The sequence below is a fragment of the Cynoglossus semilaevis genome, chromosome 10 (genome assembly GCF_000523025.1).
Source record: "Cynoglossus semilaevis isolate Cse_v1.0 chromosome 10, Cse_v1.0, whole genome shotgun sequence".
Lineage (NCBI taxonomy): Eukaryota > Metazoa > Chordata > Actinopteri > Pleuronectiformes > Cynoglossidae > Cynoglossus > Cynoglossus semilaevis.
This window is the reverse complement of record NC_024316.1, coordinates 7417631-7439528: the sequence shown is the minus strand read 5'-3', so window position 1 is coordinate 7439528 and position 21898 is coordinate 7417631. Positions and strand designations below refer to the sequence as shown.

The window sequence follows — 21898 nt, the reverse complement described above, 5'->3', positions numbered from 1 at the left end:
GACAACAGCTTCAAGCACAGCTTAATAGTGGTCGTAGTAAGCAAGTCTCTGTTTCAACTGTGAAGAGAAGACTTCGAGCTGCGGGTTTGACTGGACGAGTTGCAGCAAGAAAACCATTGCTAAGACGTCAGAATAAGACAAAGAGGCTTGCCTGGGCCAAGAAACACTGCCACAGATTTACTGAAGACTGGAAAAAGGTGTTATGGACTGATGAATCAAAATTAGGTGAAAGGATGCTTCCACAGTGTGTGGCTTCAACTGTCAAACATGGAGGAGGAAGTGTGATGGTCTGGATCCAGGGTTGGTGACTTGTTCAGAGTGAGAGGCACCCTGAACCAAAACGGCCACCACAGCATCCTGCAGTGCCAGGCATTACCCACTGGTATACGTCTAGTTGGTCAGGGGTTCATCTTACAGCAAGAGAATGACCCAAAACATAAGTCCAAGCTATGCCAGAACTATCTTGCAAAAAAAAAAGAACAAGCTGGTAAACTTGAACACACGGAGTGGCCAGCACAGTCTCCAGTCTTAAACCCCCGCTGGTTTGGGATGAAATGGACAGAAGAGTGAAAGCAAAGCAAACCACAAGTGCCACACATTTATGTGAACTTCTGCAACAGACATGGGAAGAACTTTCTGAAGAATCTTTGATCTCTATTGTAGAAAGAATGCCTGGTGTGTGTTCAGCTGTTATATCTGCCAAAGGTGGCTACTTTGATGAGTCAACAGTTTAGAATACATTTTAGTCTATAAATTGATCCCATAATTTCTTTTTTGACTCCAATTGCTTATTTGTACTATGCTTTCACGTCTGAGTGCAATGAGACATTAAACGGCATCATTTTCAGTAAAAACACTGGAAGAATTGGGGTGTTCTAAAACTTTTGACCAGTAGTGTACACATACAAATATAATCAACTTATATATCAACATATATCAGCTAAGCTCCTAAATAGATGTTTTTTCATGAATGTTGACTGAACTGTTTTTTAAACTTCAATCTGTGACTCATTCGAACTGATTGAAAAGTTCTTGACTGTGAAGTGGAAGTTGCTCACTATCCAGCAGAATCGTTGAGCTGATACTCTCGTGAGCGATGAAAGCAGGCCTGAACACCGCTGTCCTTCCACAGCCGACGAATCACGGCGCTCAGCTCTGCTGACATCACTCCTTCCTCTGCTGAGCTCACCAGGGAAAACAGTTGGCGACAATCCTCCTGAGGGCAGAGGTCATCATTGCTCTTACTGTAAATCTGTTCCTCACCTGGACGGATGTTAAGGTTTGTAACGTGAACTGATTGTTGCCCACTCACCGCCCGAGCCACGTCTCCAAAATCTATCTTTAAGCGACCCATAGCCCTGATGATGGCCAGGATGGACTGGATGGTGTTACTGTAGACCACCACGCTGTACTGTTTACACTCCTCCTCTGTGTAGCCGTCTTCATGAATGATTCTGGAACAAAACAAAAGATTTTTTTTTGGGGGGGGGGGGAGTAATAATATTTGCAGGGGGTTGTTGTAATAAATTAGTGACAAATTACATTTTAAAAAACATTTCACATTAGTTACAGTAGAATGGCAGGAACTCAGGCTTCGGTCAGGACAGCTCCGCGCCGCATGGCTAATGTGGGAACTGAATGAATCTATTCAGCTGCTGCCAAGTTACAACTGGCCTCAGTGGCCATTGTTTCACACATTATGAATAAAAGTGCTTCCTACAGCAACGGAGCGGAGAGAGAGAGGGAGAGAAAGAGACAGAGAGAGAGACAGAGAGAGAGAGAGAGAGAGAGAGGACCTCCAATATTTCTACATCGTTTTCATTCTACTCAGAAGAAAAGGGATTCAATCTTTTTCATCAGCACAATTACACTATACTGTACACATGTCTCATGTACATTGTGTGTGTGTGTGTGAACTAGTACGTGTGACTTACTTCATCTGCTTTACTATTGTGCTTTTCCCAGACTCACCAGCTCCTAAAAAAAGGAAGGACAACAGATCTATGAAGGATCACACAACATCAGCACAACAACAACAAGGAACTGAAACAAAAACAGCTGTGGTTTCATCAACTGTGGACCTGGAACAGCATTACATAACACTTGGACTGAACGTCAGCCCATTCAATTATGTCTGTGTTTCTGTGTCTGTGTGTGTGTGCAATATGTTTACACCAAAACAGTCGAACAAAAAAAGTGCTTGAATTGAGTTTCAAGTTCAGACATTGAACTGGAGGAATGTGTTGCTCTGGTTAAACAACAGCTTTTATCTCATAAACCACACACCTGTAGCTGTTGGCACAACTTTCAATTTCCTAGTTTCCCTAGTTGAGCTAAGACGTACCCTGTGATCCTTCAACCAGGCAGTAGGCTCACAAAAACAGCACCTACAGTACTGACCAGATGAGGGAAAAGTCAAACTAAGACTGGAACTCCTTTCTTTGGTGTTTCTGAAAAGGTGGGCTGTGTTTCAAGGCAGGATCAATTTGGAGGCTGGAAAAATGACTGTCTACTTTAAACTGTAGTTTGTTTCTTCCAACATAAAAACATATTATGGAGAAATTACATCTAATGTAATATATCAAATATACAATCAAAATATATTTTAAAAAGTATTAATGTATTATATTCGCATTTTACATTTAATTTTTATTAGCTTTGGGACATGCAGTATGATTAAGTTCTTGGAAACAAATGCTTCATTTTTTGGATTTAAACAATAAACCCCTGTGTATCCAGGACTTGTTGTTGTAGAACCATTGATCCTTCGACACCACCTTACTCCATGTAAACAGTGTTAAAGAACAGTGGACTTCTTGTCTTGTCACTCTGAAATATTCTATTTGATTAGGTAAGTTTTAGTTGTTTTAGTGACTCCAAATGTCTGGGCCCCAACTTTTCCAACCCTCCTGACTTTTACATTTCTACCAACAGGAAACAGTTGTCAAACAGTGGGTTAGGGTTGTTTCACAGAGACACAGACCAGGATATCACACTGTGCTGGGAGTAACATGGACTGTAGATGATGAGCTGTCCTTCACTGTGGAACAAGAATATATATGATCAACATATTCATATAAACATTATGTACTTTATATTAAACCTTATTAAGAACATTAGTATTGTAGCCTGGGTCAGTTACATGTCATGGTGCTACAAATGAATTGTCTGTTGCTTGAAGTATTATGCATAGTTTTTTTTTTTTCATTTGTTTACAAAAAAAAGCAGGCAGTCAGCAGTGACTCGTCGTCCGTGATGTTTTGACCCAGTTTCTCTCCTTAAATCCCAACAGGCCCAGCAGTCTTTGAAGAGCTGTGGTTTGATGAAGGAGACGTGAACTTATGACTATGTACATTAGAGGTCAAACTTCTACAAACATGAGCAGTCATTTCCATAAACATCTGGGCTCAGTTTATACTGGCAGCCAAGCTCCTTTCTGCTCAATATAACCACAGTAATTATCCTCAAAACAAAGCACTTTGAAGACTTTTTCCAGCCTGGTATTTGTGATATGATTATCCAAAATCTTTTTTTAATCCAGGATCAGATCTCTCTGCAGCAGCGTTCCACTATGGAATGAGATGATTCATAATCCGACTGTTTGAGAGGAATCTTCAACAGATGAACTTTGTCCATAATGTTTTCAGTCGTCCAACCAACAGGAATTAATTCCATGAATTCTTAGGCTAGGGAGTGAGCAGAAACACTGACTTAGGCCAGCTCTCTCAGACCAGTCTGTGAAACTCTCTCCTCACTTTCATCACTCTTCTCAGTCATGCCAGTGTTTTTGGCTGGTGAAATGTTCGCTCCTGCTGCCAACTTTACAGACCAGTCCAAATGCAGAGAGTCAGACTTGAGTGAAAACCTCCTAAGAGCATTTCTTCACACTAATCACTGTTTGTAGTGTGAAGTGAAGACTGTTTTCACTGGAAGGGTGTGTCGGCGGTTTTTAACTGAGCAGCTGAGCTCCTTTTGTTTCTCCTGTTACAGTTTTTGCTGGAGCACAGACAGGGAGAGCCGGGCACTGCCTGGAAAATCTGTCACGATCACACAGTCGCAAAGATACTGCTGTACGACACGACTGTAGCCTGTTGTACAGCCTTGTCACAGCAGCACAACTTGATGCTGTGTAACAAATGCAAATACGGTGGTGCCTCAACTACCGTGGGGGTTATGTTCCAAGACGCCATATGTGAAAAACCACAAAGTAGAGAAGCAATAGTTGTATTATTTACATATATATTTACCCTTCGCAGGGCATGAAATATGGCAAAAAACGGTGTCAAGACTTTCACAAATCTCGTTTTCCCGTACGTAGAAGCAATAGTTGTATTATTTACATATTATTTACTTTCTTGCAAAACCCTGTATGTATGTGTTACAAAATGTTTTGTATTTTTACAATTTTTTCTTCTTAGTATAGAAAATGCTCATTGAATAATGAAAACATTGGACATTTATTTCTTTTTATATTTATCATATATTTTTATATAGAGTAAAAAACGTAATAAAGTGGAAAAAAATCTTCTATACAAAAATGATGCACTGAGGGCGCAACAGCCGAACCGCAATACAGCGAGGAACGACCGTAATCACGCGTTAGCACAGCAGCAAAAACAGTTACCTGAAGAAGAAAATAATCAAACTCAGATCCTGAGTTTACTTCACACGATAGAAAGACAAAACTAAATACTAATATATGATGTTTTGCTATAAGCTGAATGTCCACCATTGTTTAAAAAACACACAATCAACCAGGAGCTCATTATCAGCATGTAAAGTATATGGGAGTCATAAATTCAAATGTGGTTTTAAGCCTCATTCCTGGGAGCTGTTACAGCTCACGCTGCTATTTGTTTCCAAAGAAATGTTGTTTTTTTTATGATAGGGTTACCTTCAAAGGTAGGTCACCCAGGCACAGTATGCAAAAATGTCCGTCTTGTGTATTTATTCATAGATATTTTTTAGCCCTGAGCTGGTGTGGACGGGGAAAAAACAAAGAGGAAGTTCTCACTTTTCAAATTGACCCGGCTTCATGCCAACTAGATGTGAGACTGAGGAGTTTACCTCATCATCACCAAATGAAAAAAACTCCAACATATGGTCACCAACTGCAAAGACACACTGGAAACTTCTAGAAAAATCCCAGCACAGATAATAACCTGCCTGATGCAGATTTAGTCTCTTTAAATGTGTGAACTGTGTAAAAGTGTTTAAAGTGAAAACGCTGATTCTGCTTTCAGTATCATTTCTGATTTTCACGTCTGTTCTCTGAGCCAGGTTTCTTGTTTTTTATTTTATGACAGATAAAAGCATTGTTTTGATTTCCATCCCAAACACCGTGATATCTAAAGGAAGTGAGGTGGTCAACAGACGCTCCGTCCACTGTGATTACGTAACAAACAAGTCAAATGAACACATTTGCTCTTGGTGTTACATCAGTGAGAGGAAGAAAAGCAAAAGCTGCAACACATTTGTTCTGTTGCTTTCGTCCTCGCACCGCAAAACATCTGGTTTACTTCTTTGAGTTCCCGTCAGAGTAGAGAGAAGAGAAACCACAGCTGCACAAAACCAACAGCAGCTTTGATGATGACCAGAGGGAGAGTGATGCTTCTCTAAACAACACTTTTTATTCTCCCAGCCTTTCTTTCTATGACTGGATTTTTCTCAGACTTTTCTTCCCACCATTACTCAAAGTACTTTTAGGTTTATCACAGAGGCTACATGTTGTTGGCCCCACCCTGCAGTCACAGGTCTGATCACCGATGACCTAAAGGCTGCAGTGGACTCCACTATAATCAGCAGAACATTTTCATCCTTATAGAAATACAACATTTCTGTTAATATTTCTGTTACTTTTACATTGGATGTTTTTTGTTTTGTTACTTTTTACGTCACCTCACTCTAAGTGAGGGTGGTCTACACTGACTTTTATCAAAGATAATAGAGTCCACTCCCTAGTGGGGTGGCAGAGTAACTGTCAGGTGGGACACATGAACACCAAAAACACAGACATGTTAAGTGTAAAACTAGCAGTCCATTAATGCGGAACAGAATAATTACAATTTTAATTAAATTGCACTGCAATCATATAAAAAAACCCACTTAAATAAAACAGAAAAGAGAGTGGTGGGACCCCTGACCCCAGTTCATCAGTCCATCACCGGGTCACATACAAAAATTTAAACTTTAGAATTTAAAGGTAAGAATTACCAATTAACCTAATCTACCTTACCACACTTCAACCACAATGCACCTGTTAAAGAAAGTGTTACATAAAAGGACCCCAAGCCAGAGTTTGAACATCTTGGAATGACATGGTGATGGGTAGGATGGAGGAATTTTAGGTGACATTTATTGGTCAAATTTAAAAAAATGTTAAACCAAATATCTTCTAGTAGTAAGAGTGAGTGAGAGTGAGTCGGTTCCTACCCAGCAGGAGCAGTTTGACATCTCTGGAGTTTTTCTCTCTGTCCTCCCTCAGGTTCTTGTCTATCATTTTACTCCTCTCCACTGCAGCCTTGTCCTCGGCACTGCTGGTGCAGCCCATGTTTGCTCTTCCGCGGCTCCTTTCTTTCTGTCCTGGGTTTGTCAGTTTCTCAGCAGATCATGAGTTTGAATGGAACTCGTCCTGGGCTCGAGCCGACCTGGAGATTCCCCGCGAAGAAGCAGAGACCCGCTGACAGACAGAGAGGCGTTGGCAGCGAGTGAGAAAGTGAAGTCCAGCTGAGCTCGTGTTAATCACTCAGCTTCACACACACTTCACACACTGATCCCACCTCAGGTGATTAAACAAGGAAAGGCTTCACCGAGGGGAAAAAAAATCCGTCAATTTAAGTTTAAACCAGTTTATCCAACTGATTCAGAGTTTGGACTTAAATAACAGCTTACAAAAAATAAGTTAAAAACTAAACAAAAACAAAGAACAAAAAGATGCCGTGACTCCAGAGTGAATGACAGAAATCAGCAGGTTTTCTCCCGCAGAATGAAAATCATTGTTCTGTTACGCATTCATCCATCTGACCCAACTGTGAGTCGAGAAAGCTGTGCTGAAAAAAGAAAAGCGATGCTCTCCAGAGGGATTATGGGAAATGAAGTCCCGTATGAACTACCACAGATTAAGTGCAAAGTCTAACGTTGCGGGTCTCACTTCGACAAGCGGACCAGACTTCAGACCCACACACATCTGCATAAACAAGCTGCAGCAAAATCACATAAAATGTCAGTTATTTCTTTTAAATGTGAGAGGGGAGTGCGGACGGGTTATGTGTTTCTGAAGAGTACAAGTATTTGGCAGAGGTAGACAGCAATAATAATAATAATAATAATACATGTTTAATTATTATTAATAATTACCATTATTATTATTAATATTGTTAGTATTATTGTTGCTGGCGGAGATTCTCTATTCTATTTGAGTTCCTGTGGCGCCCTCTAAGGGAAAGCGCCTCGAACAGCTATAATACAATACCCACTGTTTAATCCCTTAAATAAATCTATAAATGTATTTTTATTCTACATGTCGAAGTTGAAGAACCAGTTGTAAACACTGGGTTGGTGGTTTGAATCCCAGCCTCTGCAGTGCTGTGGTAGAGGGAGTTTTTATACAGATGCTCAATGTTATCACATCAGGTTAGAACTCAGAGGGTTTACAACATTATAATCAATGTATATGGCTAATTTAAAAGGTGCTCTCACTAACACACATTAACGTCGTTAATCAACACGAGTTCAACATGCAGAGAATCAGTAGAAAGAACAGCGTGGTGCGAGAGCGTCCTCACTAGACTAAAACAAGAACTGCACCGCAGGTCTCACTGCTGCCACGTCATGAGGTCAGACGACAGGTATGGTGTAATAGGATAAAGTGCTAGTAAATGATTAAAATATTATTCAGTGTTGTTATTAAGTATATGCTACATATTAGTTGTAGTTTAGAAAATATTTGCTTTATTTTGAAATAGTTTATAGGCTTGAATGTATTTATCATGAATTATTTATATTTATTTAAATAATTCTTTGACACTGTGACATTCACTGATCCTTTGTATTTATGATATCATACTGCAAGAGCAGTAGCACATTGGGGAACATTATAGAACATTTTATATGACGTTATATCTGTGAATAATTATCAGTTTAGAAGCAACATACATCACAAGGCACACAGTTGGTCAACTGTCCAATAGGACGGTGCAGGTGACATCATCTGTGATCAGGACCGTCCACCTGTCACTCACACACCGTTTAGATCATTCTGATGAACTATTTTACCCGTGCACACAGATTCTCCTTCTTTTTTCTTCTCAATTTAATAAAGCATCATCCGGCCCTTATCAGATATTCTGCCGTGGCGACCTCAGCCTTATAGAAGATCCCCCAGCCTCATGTCTACTCATAATTACATATATATGTCTATAAATCCAACAGTGATCTATAAATGTGCTGGTTTTCCCACACCTCCTCTCTGCTGCTGCTCCTCCTGCCAAACCCCTCCACACTTCCGTCAGCTCAGGTTACCAAGGCAACAGCTGATTTCAGAGAAGCCAGGATTAGGACGGGAGTGAGAAATTCACATTATTGGGTTCATGTGTGATCAGTGACAGACAGCCTCAGTACTCACGGCTGAATCTGCTCTTGTTTTTGCAGGGTGCTGAAAGTGGCCAATCAGATGATCACATCACCGACTCAATGGTGACACCACGATGGCATCTGTGCCGGAGCTTTTTCACTGGGTGTGTTGTAGCCCAGCGCAAAGGCCAGGCTGTTAGAAGGTGTCAGTAGGTGGCGCCGACACCAGCACCAGGCCACATGGAAGCTATGAGTCACTCTGTCCAATGGGGAGCAGCACAGGAGAGGGTAAGAAGATCAGAATAATCATAACAGAGAGGGTGAGCCTTGGGTGATGAACAGTTAGTTTGATCACAAGCTGCTGATGAAGAAACAGGTGTGAAAAGTAGAACGTTGATGACGTTTGGGTAAGAAATCAAAGTGGCCAAGACAGGGGCCTTGCAGGGAATAGTCACAAGTAAAATAATAATATAAATAAATAACATAATTTGGGCAAGTTTGGCGGGCTGAATTTAAAAAGTTTTGCAAATCAACTCAACTAGAAAATCCTGTTTAAACAACAGTTAAGATTAAAGTGTAGAGTATTTCACTTTTATGTCAAATTTATTCACAATGTTAATAGTTATTTGAATCACCTCTAAACAGTGTCAACACCTTTTCTACTTGGTAACACTTGGGCTTGTGCTCAATATTTGAACTTTACTGAAGATGAGGTGAGGGCCTCAGTACACAGTAAGTACTCGGGTGGAAGCAGGTATTTCTATAATTATAATAAATGGAGGCACAGTAGGCAGTCAGAGAGCAGTGACGTCATTTAATGGGTGGAGGTGGAGCTGCAGTTTGAACAAAAGCTGTGAGTTCGATGTCTGACACACGGTAAAGACCTGGACCTGGTCCCCTCTGTCAGGCACTGTAGCGGCAACACCTTCTTTAATAATTATATATAACCCTCCTCTGGACCCCACAACACATCTGTTAATAAAATTGTACTTTATTGATCATGGTGTTTTGTATATTTATTTTTTTGTTTGAAAGACATAATTAAATATATATATACAAATCAGGATCTGTTCTAAAACTGCCTGATGACGTCACAGACTGAGGCAGTGGGAAAAATACTTTAAAGTGTAGATTTGTTTAAGCTCGGTCCAAAATGTGTTCCCCAGTCCTCTGTGCTCACTCTCAGGTAAATAAATATGATCTTTGTTTAACCTGAATGTTGGAAATTGTCTACAATAATCGCAGTTTAATAAAAGTCTTCAAAAATACATCACCAAAAAAACTTCTTTCATTCCAGTACCAACATCCCACTCAGAGACCCCTGTACCAACACACCTTACATACAGGTGGATACATTGACATACTCTTAGTTAATCACTTTTGTTTAAACGCAGTGGGACAAACAAACACACACTCTATCTCTCTCTCACACACACACACACACACACACACTGGGACCAAGTATATTCATCACATAACCGTTTGAAACCTTTTGGTCTTAAATTTTCTCTGAACTATGACCGACAACAACAACAAAAATAGTGAAACAGATGTGAAATCTATACACAAGGGAATTTAACACCAGTCCGAAACAAACCTTGTTTATAAAGAATCCAAACAGTACTTTCAGCTCAGGTAGAAATCACAAAAAGAACAATAAAAGACAGGGAACATGGGGACTGTATTCATGATGCACAAAAGTTTCTGTCCATGAATATCTGTAGGTCGGGGGGAAAATGTCTTTCATCCACCTTCACAGCAGCTAATCGCTCCGTCCTTATAATGAACAGATGACAGCAGAAACAGACTTTAAAGCATGTAATCAGATTGGTCAGGGCAATTTGGCTGCTAGGGTAACCAAAATCAATCTGATTGAATGGCTCACTGATGCACACTTAACACACCGGTCTTTGTAGTGACCACAGATTGTGAGAAACACCACTGAGTTTATTATAAAGAGAGAGCAGTTGATCCATAACGGTCAGCGAGGACTATTGTTGTAGACGTGAAATATTTATGGCAGTGACAGTGTTTTCTTTTTGGCTTCAGATCAAACGTAACCACTGAATATAAATGGGCCTAACATTTAACGTGACACATAAACCCATCTGAAAAGAAAGCAGCAAATTCACAAGAAGGTTAAGTTCGTTTTAGTCTCCCAAACAAAGAGGCCGTCTGTGAGCAAAAACATAAACGACTTGTGTTGAGTGTCTTGTGATCATGTCGACAGTCCTGTGCGAGGAAGGCCGAGGAAGATGGAATGACTTGTAAGAGAACTGTGCTGCCTGATTTTCCTCAGAACATAAACATGTTCTGTATGTCACCGTCAACGTTACTTGTGCAAAGTGTAAGATTCCACCTGAGATCAGAGAAAGTGTGGCTATTGTCTTCCATAAGTGGCTAAATGAGGCCAAAGGCAAATCTTGCCTATGTGTAAGCACAGTCACACCTGTGTGCTGTGTAGCCACAACAAGCCTGGCTGTTTATAGCACAAACTGTGGAGCACTCACACTGCGCCTGTGTTTACCTGTAAACAGCACAGACATCACGGGGCAGCGTGGTCTGGTCCCTGCGACTGAAAACTATCTGCATCTGAACTTGTTTTAACAAAGTGTCAGTTTTAATGTCGCTGTTGTTTCTACAACGACTCAATCCACCACCTAGACAATGTAAAAACACACACACACACACACAGACACACACTTGAAGCAGCCACAGTGTTGGCATTAAAAAGTCAAGCGAAAAGTGAAAAGTCATGTGATGTGAATATCTTGAGGAGGTATATTACCACTAGAACCAAGATCAGATGATGACCTTTCTGCCACACACACCGATGTGGCACTTTGTGTACTGGCAGTACTAACAGTACTGTGATCCTCCTGAATATTTCACTGGGTGAGACGGTGAATATTTACTGCACAATACTGAGGAAACCAGCTGTGTGTTTTTGCGTGGAGTCCTTTGTCATGTGGGGACTGAGTCCATACATGGGAGCAGGTCATTTACTTAAAACTAAAATGATGGCAGATAAAGTAACAACAAATTGTAAAACAACATTCTTTACTCCGACCACTGAGTTATCCCATAATAAACATGTAGTGCAGGTGGACGTGAGTCCAGTTTTAATGATCAGGCAGAAGGTTAGGCCAATAGTAAAATATCTGAGTAGTCAAAAAGTAGTGATTGTCAAAGGGCTTTAATCAAAACCTAATTAGCACTTGATTTAAATATTGGGATCTTCAACAAGCTACTGTCAAACACACATCCACACATTAAAGGTTAAACTGGTTTACTGTCATAGTGGAGCAGAGAAATCATAATAAATGGAGATGTATTAATTGGAAATAATAATTCATAACAATATAATAATAGTGTGTGATTTGGTGTCGTGAACATTATTGCCTTCTGTGAAGAAGAATGTGACATTTGCTCCAATATTTTTATAGCTTTACATAAAGTGTGAATGGGGTGTTTCTCCTTCAGCTCTTTCACACACCCTCCAGCACTTTGTTACTTCACCACACTGTGGTTACCACAATGGTTTCCCATACATCTGCTGATGTTACCTCACGGACCTGATACTGTAATGTTCCAGCATAAGAATATGTGGAAGATGATACACACAATGTTATTTCCTGAAATTAATAAATATTTAAATATAAACTTTACTTAACATTTTACATGTTCAAATCCTTTCAATGGGCACCGTACTTTAAATCAGCCAATAAAAAAAGAAAATGAATTAAATTAGGTATATTTCTCACATCATTAAATGGCAAAAAACAAAACAAAACAAACAAAAAAAAGTAAATACGAGCCGGCTACACGTCTGGGACAGTTTTGCGACAGTTTTCTTTCTCTGAGACATATAAGTCATTGTTCAGCTGTTGATGCTGCAAAAACTCCGAGGTCTCCTCGAGGATCTGCCCTGGGATATGAAAGTCAGCTGCCATGTTCTGCTGAACAGCTGAGTCATGAATGGTGTCTGTCTCTGGCTCTTCTGGGCTGCCTCTGCTGTGAGAGTTGCAGGGCTCCAGATTGCATCCTGTGCCTTGAAGGAACTGCAGAAAGTTCTCCTCAATAGAAGCCTCGCGGCTGGGCAGCTGCTCCCCTTCACTGGGCCCGGCCCGCTTGAAGAAGCAGGCTAGCTGGCGGCCCAGCTCCTCGCGAATCTGCCGGTTCAGGCAGCCGTAAAAGAAGGGGTTGGAGGTGAAGCAGAAATATCCAATCCATGTGACCACGGCCTCCAGTTGTGCCAGTGAGGTGGGGGATGTAGACATCACAGCTGAATAGAGATGGAAGGAGAAATATGGCAGCCAGCAGCAGAGGAACTGACCCCCCACTGCCACCAAAACGGCCGCAGCCTTCCCACCACCGAAACCTCTCTGCGGGGTGGTGCGGGCACCAGTTCCTCCGAGACTCGCTGCCATGGTGGAATAGCTGCTGTTGGACTCAGACCTTTGTCGTGGCATGTCCATCCAAGGAGACTCGCTGCCATGGTGAGGTAGCTGCTGTTGGACTCGGACCTTTGTCGTGGCATGTCCATCCAGGTAGGAAGGGGGCCTTGCTGCATGGCAGCTACTCGCGCCACCTTGAACATGTTGCAGTAGACCACGAGAATGATCAGCATCGGACAGAGAAAATAAATAAATGTAAAAAACACCGTGAAAAGCAGGCGCATGATCCTGCCTCCTGTCCAGTGGAGGGAGCAGTGTCTCTGACTGGGAACCAGAAGAGAAGAAGAGGCTAGACTGTATTTTTCCTGGAGGAGCCATCCCAAAAGAGGTATCAAGGACATGACTATGGCTTTAATCCAGATTCCTACGACCACCACCACCACCACGCCCACGGTCATCTTCACTTCGTGACGCATGGGGTGGACGATGTAGTAGTACCGTTCCACGTTAATGGCAGAGATTGTCAGAATGGCAGCACTTATTAGACACACACTTAAACAGAGGTAGCTCCGACACAGTACCTCATCCGCGAGGATTTGATCCGACAGCATCCCTAGTGGCATCAGCACCACCGCTGCCACCAGGTCCACCAGGCAGAGGTGGAACACGAAGGCAAACTTACGCAGGTGTGGAGTTTTGCTGATGACAATCATCACAGCCAAGTTTCCCACCACTGCAAGCACATCCATAACAATCATCACACATAGTGTCAAGGACTGATTCAGGTTCACGCTGCCTTGGCTTCTTGTGATGGGAGCAGTCACGTTAGAGATGTTTGGATGCAGCAGGGCTGGAAATACGGGAAGCCTGGAGGGAGATGTGTTCCAGGAGGAGCTCGGCGTGACAAGTTGCTCCATGAGAGGACGGCAAAAATAAGAGACAGTCTGCTTAGTCTCGGGGGCCCATCACCCATCCTCCCCCGTCGTAGGGTGTCGCCGAGAAGCTCAGGAGGCGGTGGTTTCTGTCATGGCAGCTGGAGCTGCACAGGCTCTGGGCCCAGGAGCGCTGGATCTCTAGAGGCAGCTACTCCGTGGAGATGTAGGGAGATTTAGAATCTCTCTTTCCAGTTTGACCTTTAGTTGAAAATATCTGGGGGGAAAGATGATAATGTGGCTTTAAACCCAAATATGCATCAAAAGGGAACTTTAAAACCAAAGTAATATTCTCAAATATTGTAAACATTTTCGTGCAAGACTTCATCATGCAGTTGTCCCCATCCACCAGGTCTTGGGACTCACTCCAGGAGTTAGTTACGATGGTGTGCCGTAGTTCAACAATACCTGCTGTGTGCACTGATCCGTAGCCAATCAACCACCACGTAAATGACCCCTGTGAAAGCAATGCTAACACAGATGCCATAGTAGCACCATGTCAATTGTCAATTTCATCTCATTTAAATCGCAGCTCTCTGTGTAAATGTGGTCTGATGTGTCAAAGCCGAGTTGAGTTTTGACTTTAAAAGCCTCCAGACCTGGTGCAGGCACAGCTGGACTGAACAAAGAACCATCATTTAGTGTACGTTTGACGTCTGAATCATCAGATGTATGCTTTTCGGGAAATCAGGTGCCTCAGGGAAACTCTACGGACCCAGAGTGAACCACATGTTCAGTACGTCAAGAAGTGAATTGAAAACATTAACATAGTGGAAAAACCAAAGACCGCGGCGGCTCCAGCTCTGTTGGGTGATGTTTTGAAATGTCACTGATCTCTTTCATTTATTTCACAAGAGAACACATGATAGAAATCTCACACCCCAGGCGACTCTTCACTCCTAGTTAAACTTGTGAAGAGGATTCAGTCCCTGTTCTGGGAGAACCTTGAGCTGTGTAGGGTAGAAAAGCTGTAGGTTAGAAGCTTTATGCTGTGTTTACTGTCATAATCTCACCTGCGCACAACCCCTCACTGGGTAAAAGCTGCGGAGTGAGCACGAAGCCCTCGGTACATTTCCACATGAAGTACACCTGCATTCACCTGCATGTGCAGGGCTTGAGCCTTGCCCTTTCCATGCCTACGTACCCACATCAAGCATGTCGGTCACATGACAGACGCAGGCGCGACTTGCTGGATAGGTCAAAGGGTTACAGTCACCTTCAGCCCAATTAAATATTCTGCAAATGACATCTGAGCCGTGATGTAACAATTAGTGCGGCGCGGCCCTGGGTCGATTCTCCCTCTAATTCATCACGGGTTCATTTATGGCTCTCAGGAGTACAGCATCACTCCAAGGACCAGCAAAACATTATCAGCACAATTCCCTGAAGTGAAGTCCTCTAGTCCCCAGGGCTCGTTAATCACACACCAGCCTATTTGCAGTATCCAGTGCAGAAAGATTTACCTGTAAGCCGCTATGGTCAATTCTGTCAAGTCAAATATGAACAGAAGCCAAAATTGAGGCTCACATGAAACAAACAAATAAAAGACATGTAGTTTAAATTTACCATCAGTCCCAGAGGCTGTTAATGAATTTAGAAGAGAAGATAGAAAAAAAAAAGCAGGAAAATATAAGGTTGAGACTGAATGTGTTCAGCTGCTGACTGGAAACCATATGACCCTTTATGGTGTTTACTGCATGGAGAAAACTAGCCTGTTGTTTAAGAGTCCCTGTTATTACAAAGCACTTTCACTCAGCGGCGACGTACAACGTGCAAGTGACAACATTAAGGGTGCATGAGAAGGAGGCATCTGTGTGCAGAATCCCATTCTGAAAACACACAGATGATGTGGTTTGAGATGTGATGGGAAAAGAATTCTGTTGCTTCAGACGTATTTCCCTCCTTCTCTCCTAACTTCCCATTTTTGTTTTTTTACAGGACAAAAAAAGGAAACAGCACATTTTGTTAATGGAGCAGGTTTGTGTGTGGATGTGTGTGATGATAAGTCGTTGACATACCTCAGTCTGTAGAGAGGGCTGCTGTTCTCTGTTCAGGTTCACAGTCTGCTGAAGGAAAGCCGAACTGTTTCTCTCTCTCTCTCTCTCTCTCTCTCTCTCTCTCTCTCTGCTGCTGCTGCTCACCCACACACACAGCAAACACACTGACACACTACACACACATCACGTCACATAGAGAGAGAAGGAGAGGGAGGGTGGGAGGGGAGTGAGAGGAGAGGGACGAGCCTGTGTCTCCTCCTCACCTGGTTCTTTTCATCTTGTCATCACACTGACCGCCCCCACTCCCTGTCCCTTCAAAAACACACACATACACGCACACACACACACACACACACACACACACAATACCTCTCTCATCTCTGCTCTCCGCTAGTCAGGTCTTCCTGCTGGGAGAGACAGAGCAGATTATGTTTTTTTTTTTTGGTTATTTTTTGGGTTTTTTTTTAAAGAGCTTCTGTCTGCTCACATGTGATGTACAACAACTGGAGCACAAACACACACACATTCACTCTCAGTTCACCGAATATCCTACTGGTTGCACAATCCAGTGAAAACCCTACTCACGAGGATGGATTATTGATTCACGGAGAGGAAAAGAAATCCAAGAGGTTCACGTTAATGAGCTGAGATTAACATTTCCAAAAGCCCAGCCCACAGAACACACACAACCTGCTTCACTTCAGCCGCATTATTTGTTTGTTTACCATAGGAGCAGGTTACCCCTCTCTGAGCCACCACCTCGATGTAGTGGAGGTATTTAAATGCCCCGATGGTGCTATTGTTTGAAGTGATTATGAGAGTTGGAATTTGAATCTGATGGGATGTTCTTTGAAAGGTTCTCCGAGAGCATAGACCGTTTGATCTCTTGAGTGCCACGGTCAGAGTTTGGTGTGCAATGCCGGCAGCATGTCACACTCGTCCCAGTGGGAATTTGACTTCAACCAGTGCAGCACTGTGTCACTGACTCTCTTTTGTATTATTTATGGACACAACGTTTAGCCGCAGCCAAGGACTGTAGACTGTCTGTTTTGATGGCCTTGGGATACTGGCATTGGCTTCATCAAGAAATGATCCTGAGCTGGCACTTGGACAAGTGTTGTATAAGTGCATGGGTCATCGACTTTCATTCAACGACCATCGTTCTCAGAAAATTTAAAAAAAAAAGCCCTCATTGGAGCAAGAGGGCGCTACTGCTCCAAATAAAGGATGCATGGAATGAGAGACTTTTTACTGGTAAGTTGTGTTATAGAGAAGAAGAAGAAGAGGGCTCGACCTTAAAGGAGTTCAGAGTTCAGAAGAGGATGTCAGGAACCTTTCTGGAAAACCACAGTGAAGTGACTGCATCCATATCGAGGTCTACAATTAAACCCTAGGTGGCAGCAGCATGCTGGGGGTTGTGTATGGGGAACTTTAGCTTAGCCAATCTACTGGGTCTGTGAGTAATACAGCTTGAAGATTTTTAGGTCGTTCTTAAAGGAATACTAATGGGAGAGTCATGCTAATATTTTAATGTTTGTGTTAAGTATTTCAAAATAGATCAAAACTAAGGAACATGATGAAAGCATCAAGCTGTAAAGTAACAGCAAAGACACTGTTGAACTGCTAAATGTATCACATATTTTCCTGATCAGGTTTGACAGCGTTCCAGGATTTAATCATTCTGTTTTACCTTTGCATAGAACTCACACACTAGAGCTTTTGAACATTAGTTATAGCGCCACCTGCAGGGGATTTACATAGAGAAAAAAATATTTTCTTTCTCCAAACTACCATTCTTCATATATGTTTTGTAACACCTTGGTTTCATGACTTCAGACGCTGGTAGACGTCTTTAAAGTTGATAACAAGAAGTAGTTTGTTATTAATTATTTGCTGCTTCCTGTGGATCAGCATCAACAAACTGCATCGCTCATCAGTATCCCTGGCATGCCTTGTCATTTCCTCAGGGATTAATTCATCATCAGAAGCGGCGCCTCACAAACCCTGATTACTTCACAACTCATTGTTTCTGTTCACTGATAAATCAATAGATGAATTGAGCAGAGGTTCTTTTATTGATCCAGTTACTCTGCTACTGTTATTATTTACAGAGGTGCGACTCTCTCAGCTGCTGCTGTGGCAGGAATGAGGCTTTAGTCATTTACAGTATATGATCTGTATGGAGATAGAAACACAGCAGCAGATGTTTCTTTGAAGTTTCCAGCATTTTTAGGGTCAAAAGAACGTAAAATAATAATCATTCTCCACAGCATTTTTGGAGGATATGACAGGGAAACGAAACAAGCTGTTTCGAAGAGGGATACTGAATATAGAAGGGCCTTTGTTTGTGTGTGTGTGTGTGTGTGTCCTGTGACCACAGTGTTCATGTCTCAGGTGCTGAATAATGACAGAAATAGCAGATCCTTGCTCATACCAGCAGCACCAATCACAAGGTAGGGGAATACAATGGTTTCCATAGCAACCTGGTCATCAGCTTCCCTGCTTGCCTGGGTCTCCCTTACCCTCTGCACCTCCTCCAACCTCATCACACGCTCACACGCAAAGGTTTTGGCTGCTAGTCTTGTTAGTGCCTTGCATTACTTTCCATTCTTAGGCTCCTCCAAACCTGATCCATTAAATGTACCTGTCCTCAACGGTGATCAGGAGGGTCTGAAGTGAATTCATGAACTCAAGTTTGTGGTAAAAACTTTAAAACCAAACAAAACAAATTCCAGGTAGATAATACAGGTAATATAAATCTAAACTCAGTTCAAATTAATTATACTCGAAACTCAACTTTAGAACTCACCAGCCCACTGGCGTCCCTCTTCTTCTGTCTTCTTTCTTTTTCGACTGCTTCCTCGCACAGCAAAGTTGCATTACTGCCATGAATGAAAGGCAACATATTTTTAGTGACCCAATAAAAAACAAATTCTTAAAAAACACTAAATCTTAAACCAGAGCCTCATCTGACATTTACAATTTAAACGTCAAATCCCTGGCTTCTAATTCCGTAAAATTCCACATACTATAGCTCCTTGATATGTATATTGTTGTGTTTATATAGTTATCTAAATGCTTGTTGTTGGGTTGTTGTTGTTGTTGTTGTTTGTCTGTTTATAATATGAAACTATCTGTTTTACATGCTTGTTTTTTGGCTCTTGGAATCACAGAGGTTGTGCCACTAAATGACCAGGATTTTGTTCTGATTAATGCTGAAATACTTTTCCTACAATGTTACCACCAGAAATGTCAGACACGTTACTGAAAAGGTTACAACATTGTACAAGGACTAGCAACCATTTTCACTTAGCATTGCACTCACAGATTAGATCGTTTCACTTTCTCTTCTCAAAGCTCTACCGTTCACAGGTGCATTGTTTCGTGCTGTTACGCATCTGCTGACCTAATATTGTATGATTATCTGCTGTGGTCTTGTATTTCAACAGCAGGGGGAGCTCTCACATTTAACAAATAACCGAACCCCTGTGGTCTCTGAAGTGGACTTTTATATATTCAGATGCTGGTTGATTCATTTTACGACATTACGTACTGCAGTTTCATGTACATGTAAAGCAGTATGAACACACTGTTACAAACACTCGAACCGCTTGTTTCTACAGCAGCAGATAATGTCTTGGCTGACGTCAATGCCCCAGGGATGACATGAGCTTCAAAATCCTCTAGCTTAACTTCATACACAGCAGAATTGTTTAACTTAGGGCTTCAGTGATGTCACCAGGGAACCACAGCATAGGGGTTTGCATAATGATTAGAAAATAATTATTAATAAACACATAATAATAATAACATTAATAACAATAACTACAATAATAATAATCTAATATCATCTTGCAAGACAGATTTCCAAGAATGCTAACGCTAACGATGTTAGCAATAGCTACCATGTTGCTTACCTTGTTGTGTACCTTGGAATGTGTTTTCTCCCATTTGTCACACAAAAATCTAATTATAACAGTAGCAATGAAGCCATGTCACTATGGTAATTAAAAAATGTAATATACTGATGACTTTTCAGAGGTAGCTATTTAACATTGCCCCTTATTAGTTGGTTCCAGTAGGTGTAAGGGTAACTATAAAAACAAACTTTATTTTTAAAAATAATGTTTTAAATAAGACATTTTTACCTTCTCTCCAGTCTTATTGCAAACTTGTTCAGTACTTTTTTGGTCAGTCTGCTGACAAGGATACAGACACAGGTGATAGCTCTATCATCATTGTAGCTTGTTTCTAGCTGGAGATAAATTTGCTTTACTGGAGATCCATCCTCCCACACCCCTCCAGAGAACAACCTCCACCTAAGAGGTCACATTAGACTTATTACTCTCGCCCACATCATATACCTGAGCAGACAGGGAGAGAGTCCACACTTATGAGTCAATAACAACCCTCAAAACAACTCTGTGTTTTAAACACTCCAATCTGACTGTTTTAGAGCTGATTCAGTTCATCATCATCATCACATTCCCAGGACATCATCTACTGCATCTGTCCAGCCAGACAAAACCTGGAATCTTAGCCCAGACACTCAGGCGTATCGCTCTCTGTCGGCACTAGCCATTCTCTGCATTCACAGATGAGTCACTGATGAATGGCTGCATTCTGTGCTGCCTGTCTGCCTGCAGGCAACGCCTCAGAACACTCAACCTCATAACAGGAGCCAGGACAGAAATAGAAGTAGGCACGACACAGCCTGACAGATACATTTAAATCTGTGTCTGTGTTGTAATTAGCTGTACCTTTTTAATAATTCAGTGGTTCCTTCTCAGCTGCCATCTGTCCAGACCAGCATCAGGTGAAAGATCTGGGTGCTTTCGGAGTCAGAATGAGAAATGTATTGTCATTCATTCACTGATTTTGTACTATTGTTTTTGTTCACAGTCACAGGTGAGGCTAATGACCATTCACACTGACATTCACACCAGTGTTCACTTATGCCTAATTAGTGCTCAATTAACAGAATCCTGTTGTTTTCTTCTTTGGACTGGGGAGGAAATGAAGTGCCCAGAGAATAATAAAGTCCACACAGATAGACTGAGGATCGAACCAGATATTTATCTTCCAGGCACTGACCACTTCACCATGTGACCTGGAAATGTCAGTCTTAATTCCTGAGATAAATTACTAATGACGAAAAAATCATACACAGTGCTTGAATGCAACATATTCTCAGAGAGTCCTGTCTGGCCTTTAACTCATGTTTCTTTATTCTACCTGGCTCGTGGTTCACGTCCTTGACTGTGTCAGAAATAGCCTGCAGGGTTTTGTTCCCTCGTGCTGCAGCAGGACTTGACCTTCATCTATTAAAAGTAACCACAGCCCCATTCTTTAAGAAAGGACACAGGGGCTAGACAATAGTGCAGAGAGATGCAAATAAAAACCTGTGTATCAGCACAAACTCTTCTCTTGTTTGTTTTAAACTCTTATCAGATCTTGGACGGATCTCGACTGAGAATTTTACAGAGTGTTAGGTTACACCTCAAGAAGTGTTGACCCTTTGTTCAATAGTCACTCTTGCCTTGAGCTCAAACGTTTCATGCAGCGCCCCATTCTATCATAGGACTATTGTTTACCCTCTCCACACAGTCACAGCATTAATTAAAAAACTGATCAACTTTAATATTATATATTAAACTTGTATAAAACTGTTATTTTAAGCTAACAAGGTAAATATGAAAATATACGTATTTTCCCAGAGGGGCGCAAAATAGAAAATATTATAATTAAAATGACTTTGCTTTGCTTTACAGCCCTTCAGCCTCCACACACATCACTGTGTTCAAACAGTTTAGCTGCACTGAACTCGACTTTGTGAAAAGGATTTGCTCCGTCAGTTGAGTTTCTGGTGACATCTGGCTGTTTTTCAGAGAGCGCAAAACTTCAGTATTTTGCTGTTGGCAGTCTCAGCCTGACAACAACGCCTCGTCATGGCAACACACTGTTCAGGAATACAAACTGAACTCAAAGAATTTCTTGTAGC

General features: G+C 41.7%; 2 protein-coding genes across 2 annotated transcripts in view; both read right to left on the bottom strand.

Moving 5' to 3' along the window:
* Positions 1 to 7044, bottom strand: part of LOC103384812 (guanine nucleotide-binding protein G(k) subunit alpha) — a 13820-nt gene extending 6776 nt beyond the window's left edge. Inside the window, exons 1-4 of the mRNA XM_008318482.3 lie at positions 6433 to 7044; positions 1935 to 1977; positions 1313 to 1454; positions 1059 to 1216 (exon numbers count right to left, since the gene is read on the bottom strand). Of these exons, the coding sequence (XP_008316704.1) occupies positions 1059 to 1216; positions 1313 to 1454; positions 1935 to 1977; positions 6433 to 6550 (461 nt within the window). The 5' untranslated portion in view covers positions 6551 to 7044. The remainder of the gene's footprint in view (positions 1 to 1058; positions 1217 to 1312; positions 1455 to 1934; positions 1978 to 6432) is intronic.
* Positions 7045 to 9995: 2951 nt separating this feature from the next.
* Positions 9996 to 16060, bottom strand: gpr61 (G protein-coupled receptor 61). Its single transcript, XM_008318481.3, has 3 exons — positions 15919 to 16060; positions 13098 to 14117; positions 9996 to 13029 (listed from the first exon to the last, which is right to left on the bottom strand). The coding sequence occupies exons 2-3, from the start codon at positions 13883 to 13885 to the stop codon at positions 12393 to 12395; spliced, it is 1425 nt and encodes a 474-aa protein (XP_008316703.3). The 5' UTR covers positions 13886 to 14117; positions 15919 to 16060; the 3' UTR covers positions 9996 to 12392.
* Positions 16061 to 21898: the final 5838 nt, after the last annotated feature.

Excerpts from the sequence above, each read along its gene's own strand:
- gpr61 (XM_008318481.3), bottom strand. The coding sequence starts at position 13,885 with ATGGAGCAACTTGTCACGCCGAGCTCCTCCTGGAACACATCTCCCTCC. Across the intron at positions 13,030-13,097 it reads ATGGACATGCCACGACAAAG|GTCTGAGTCCAACAGCAGCT; the intron begins GTCCGAGTCCAA and ends GCCACGACAAAG.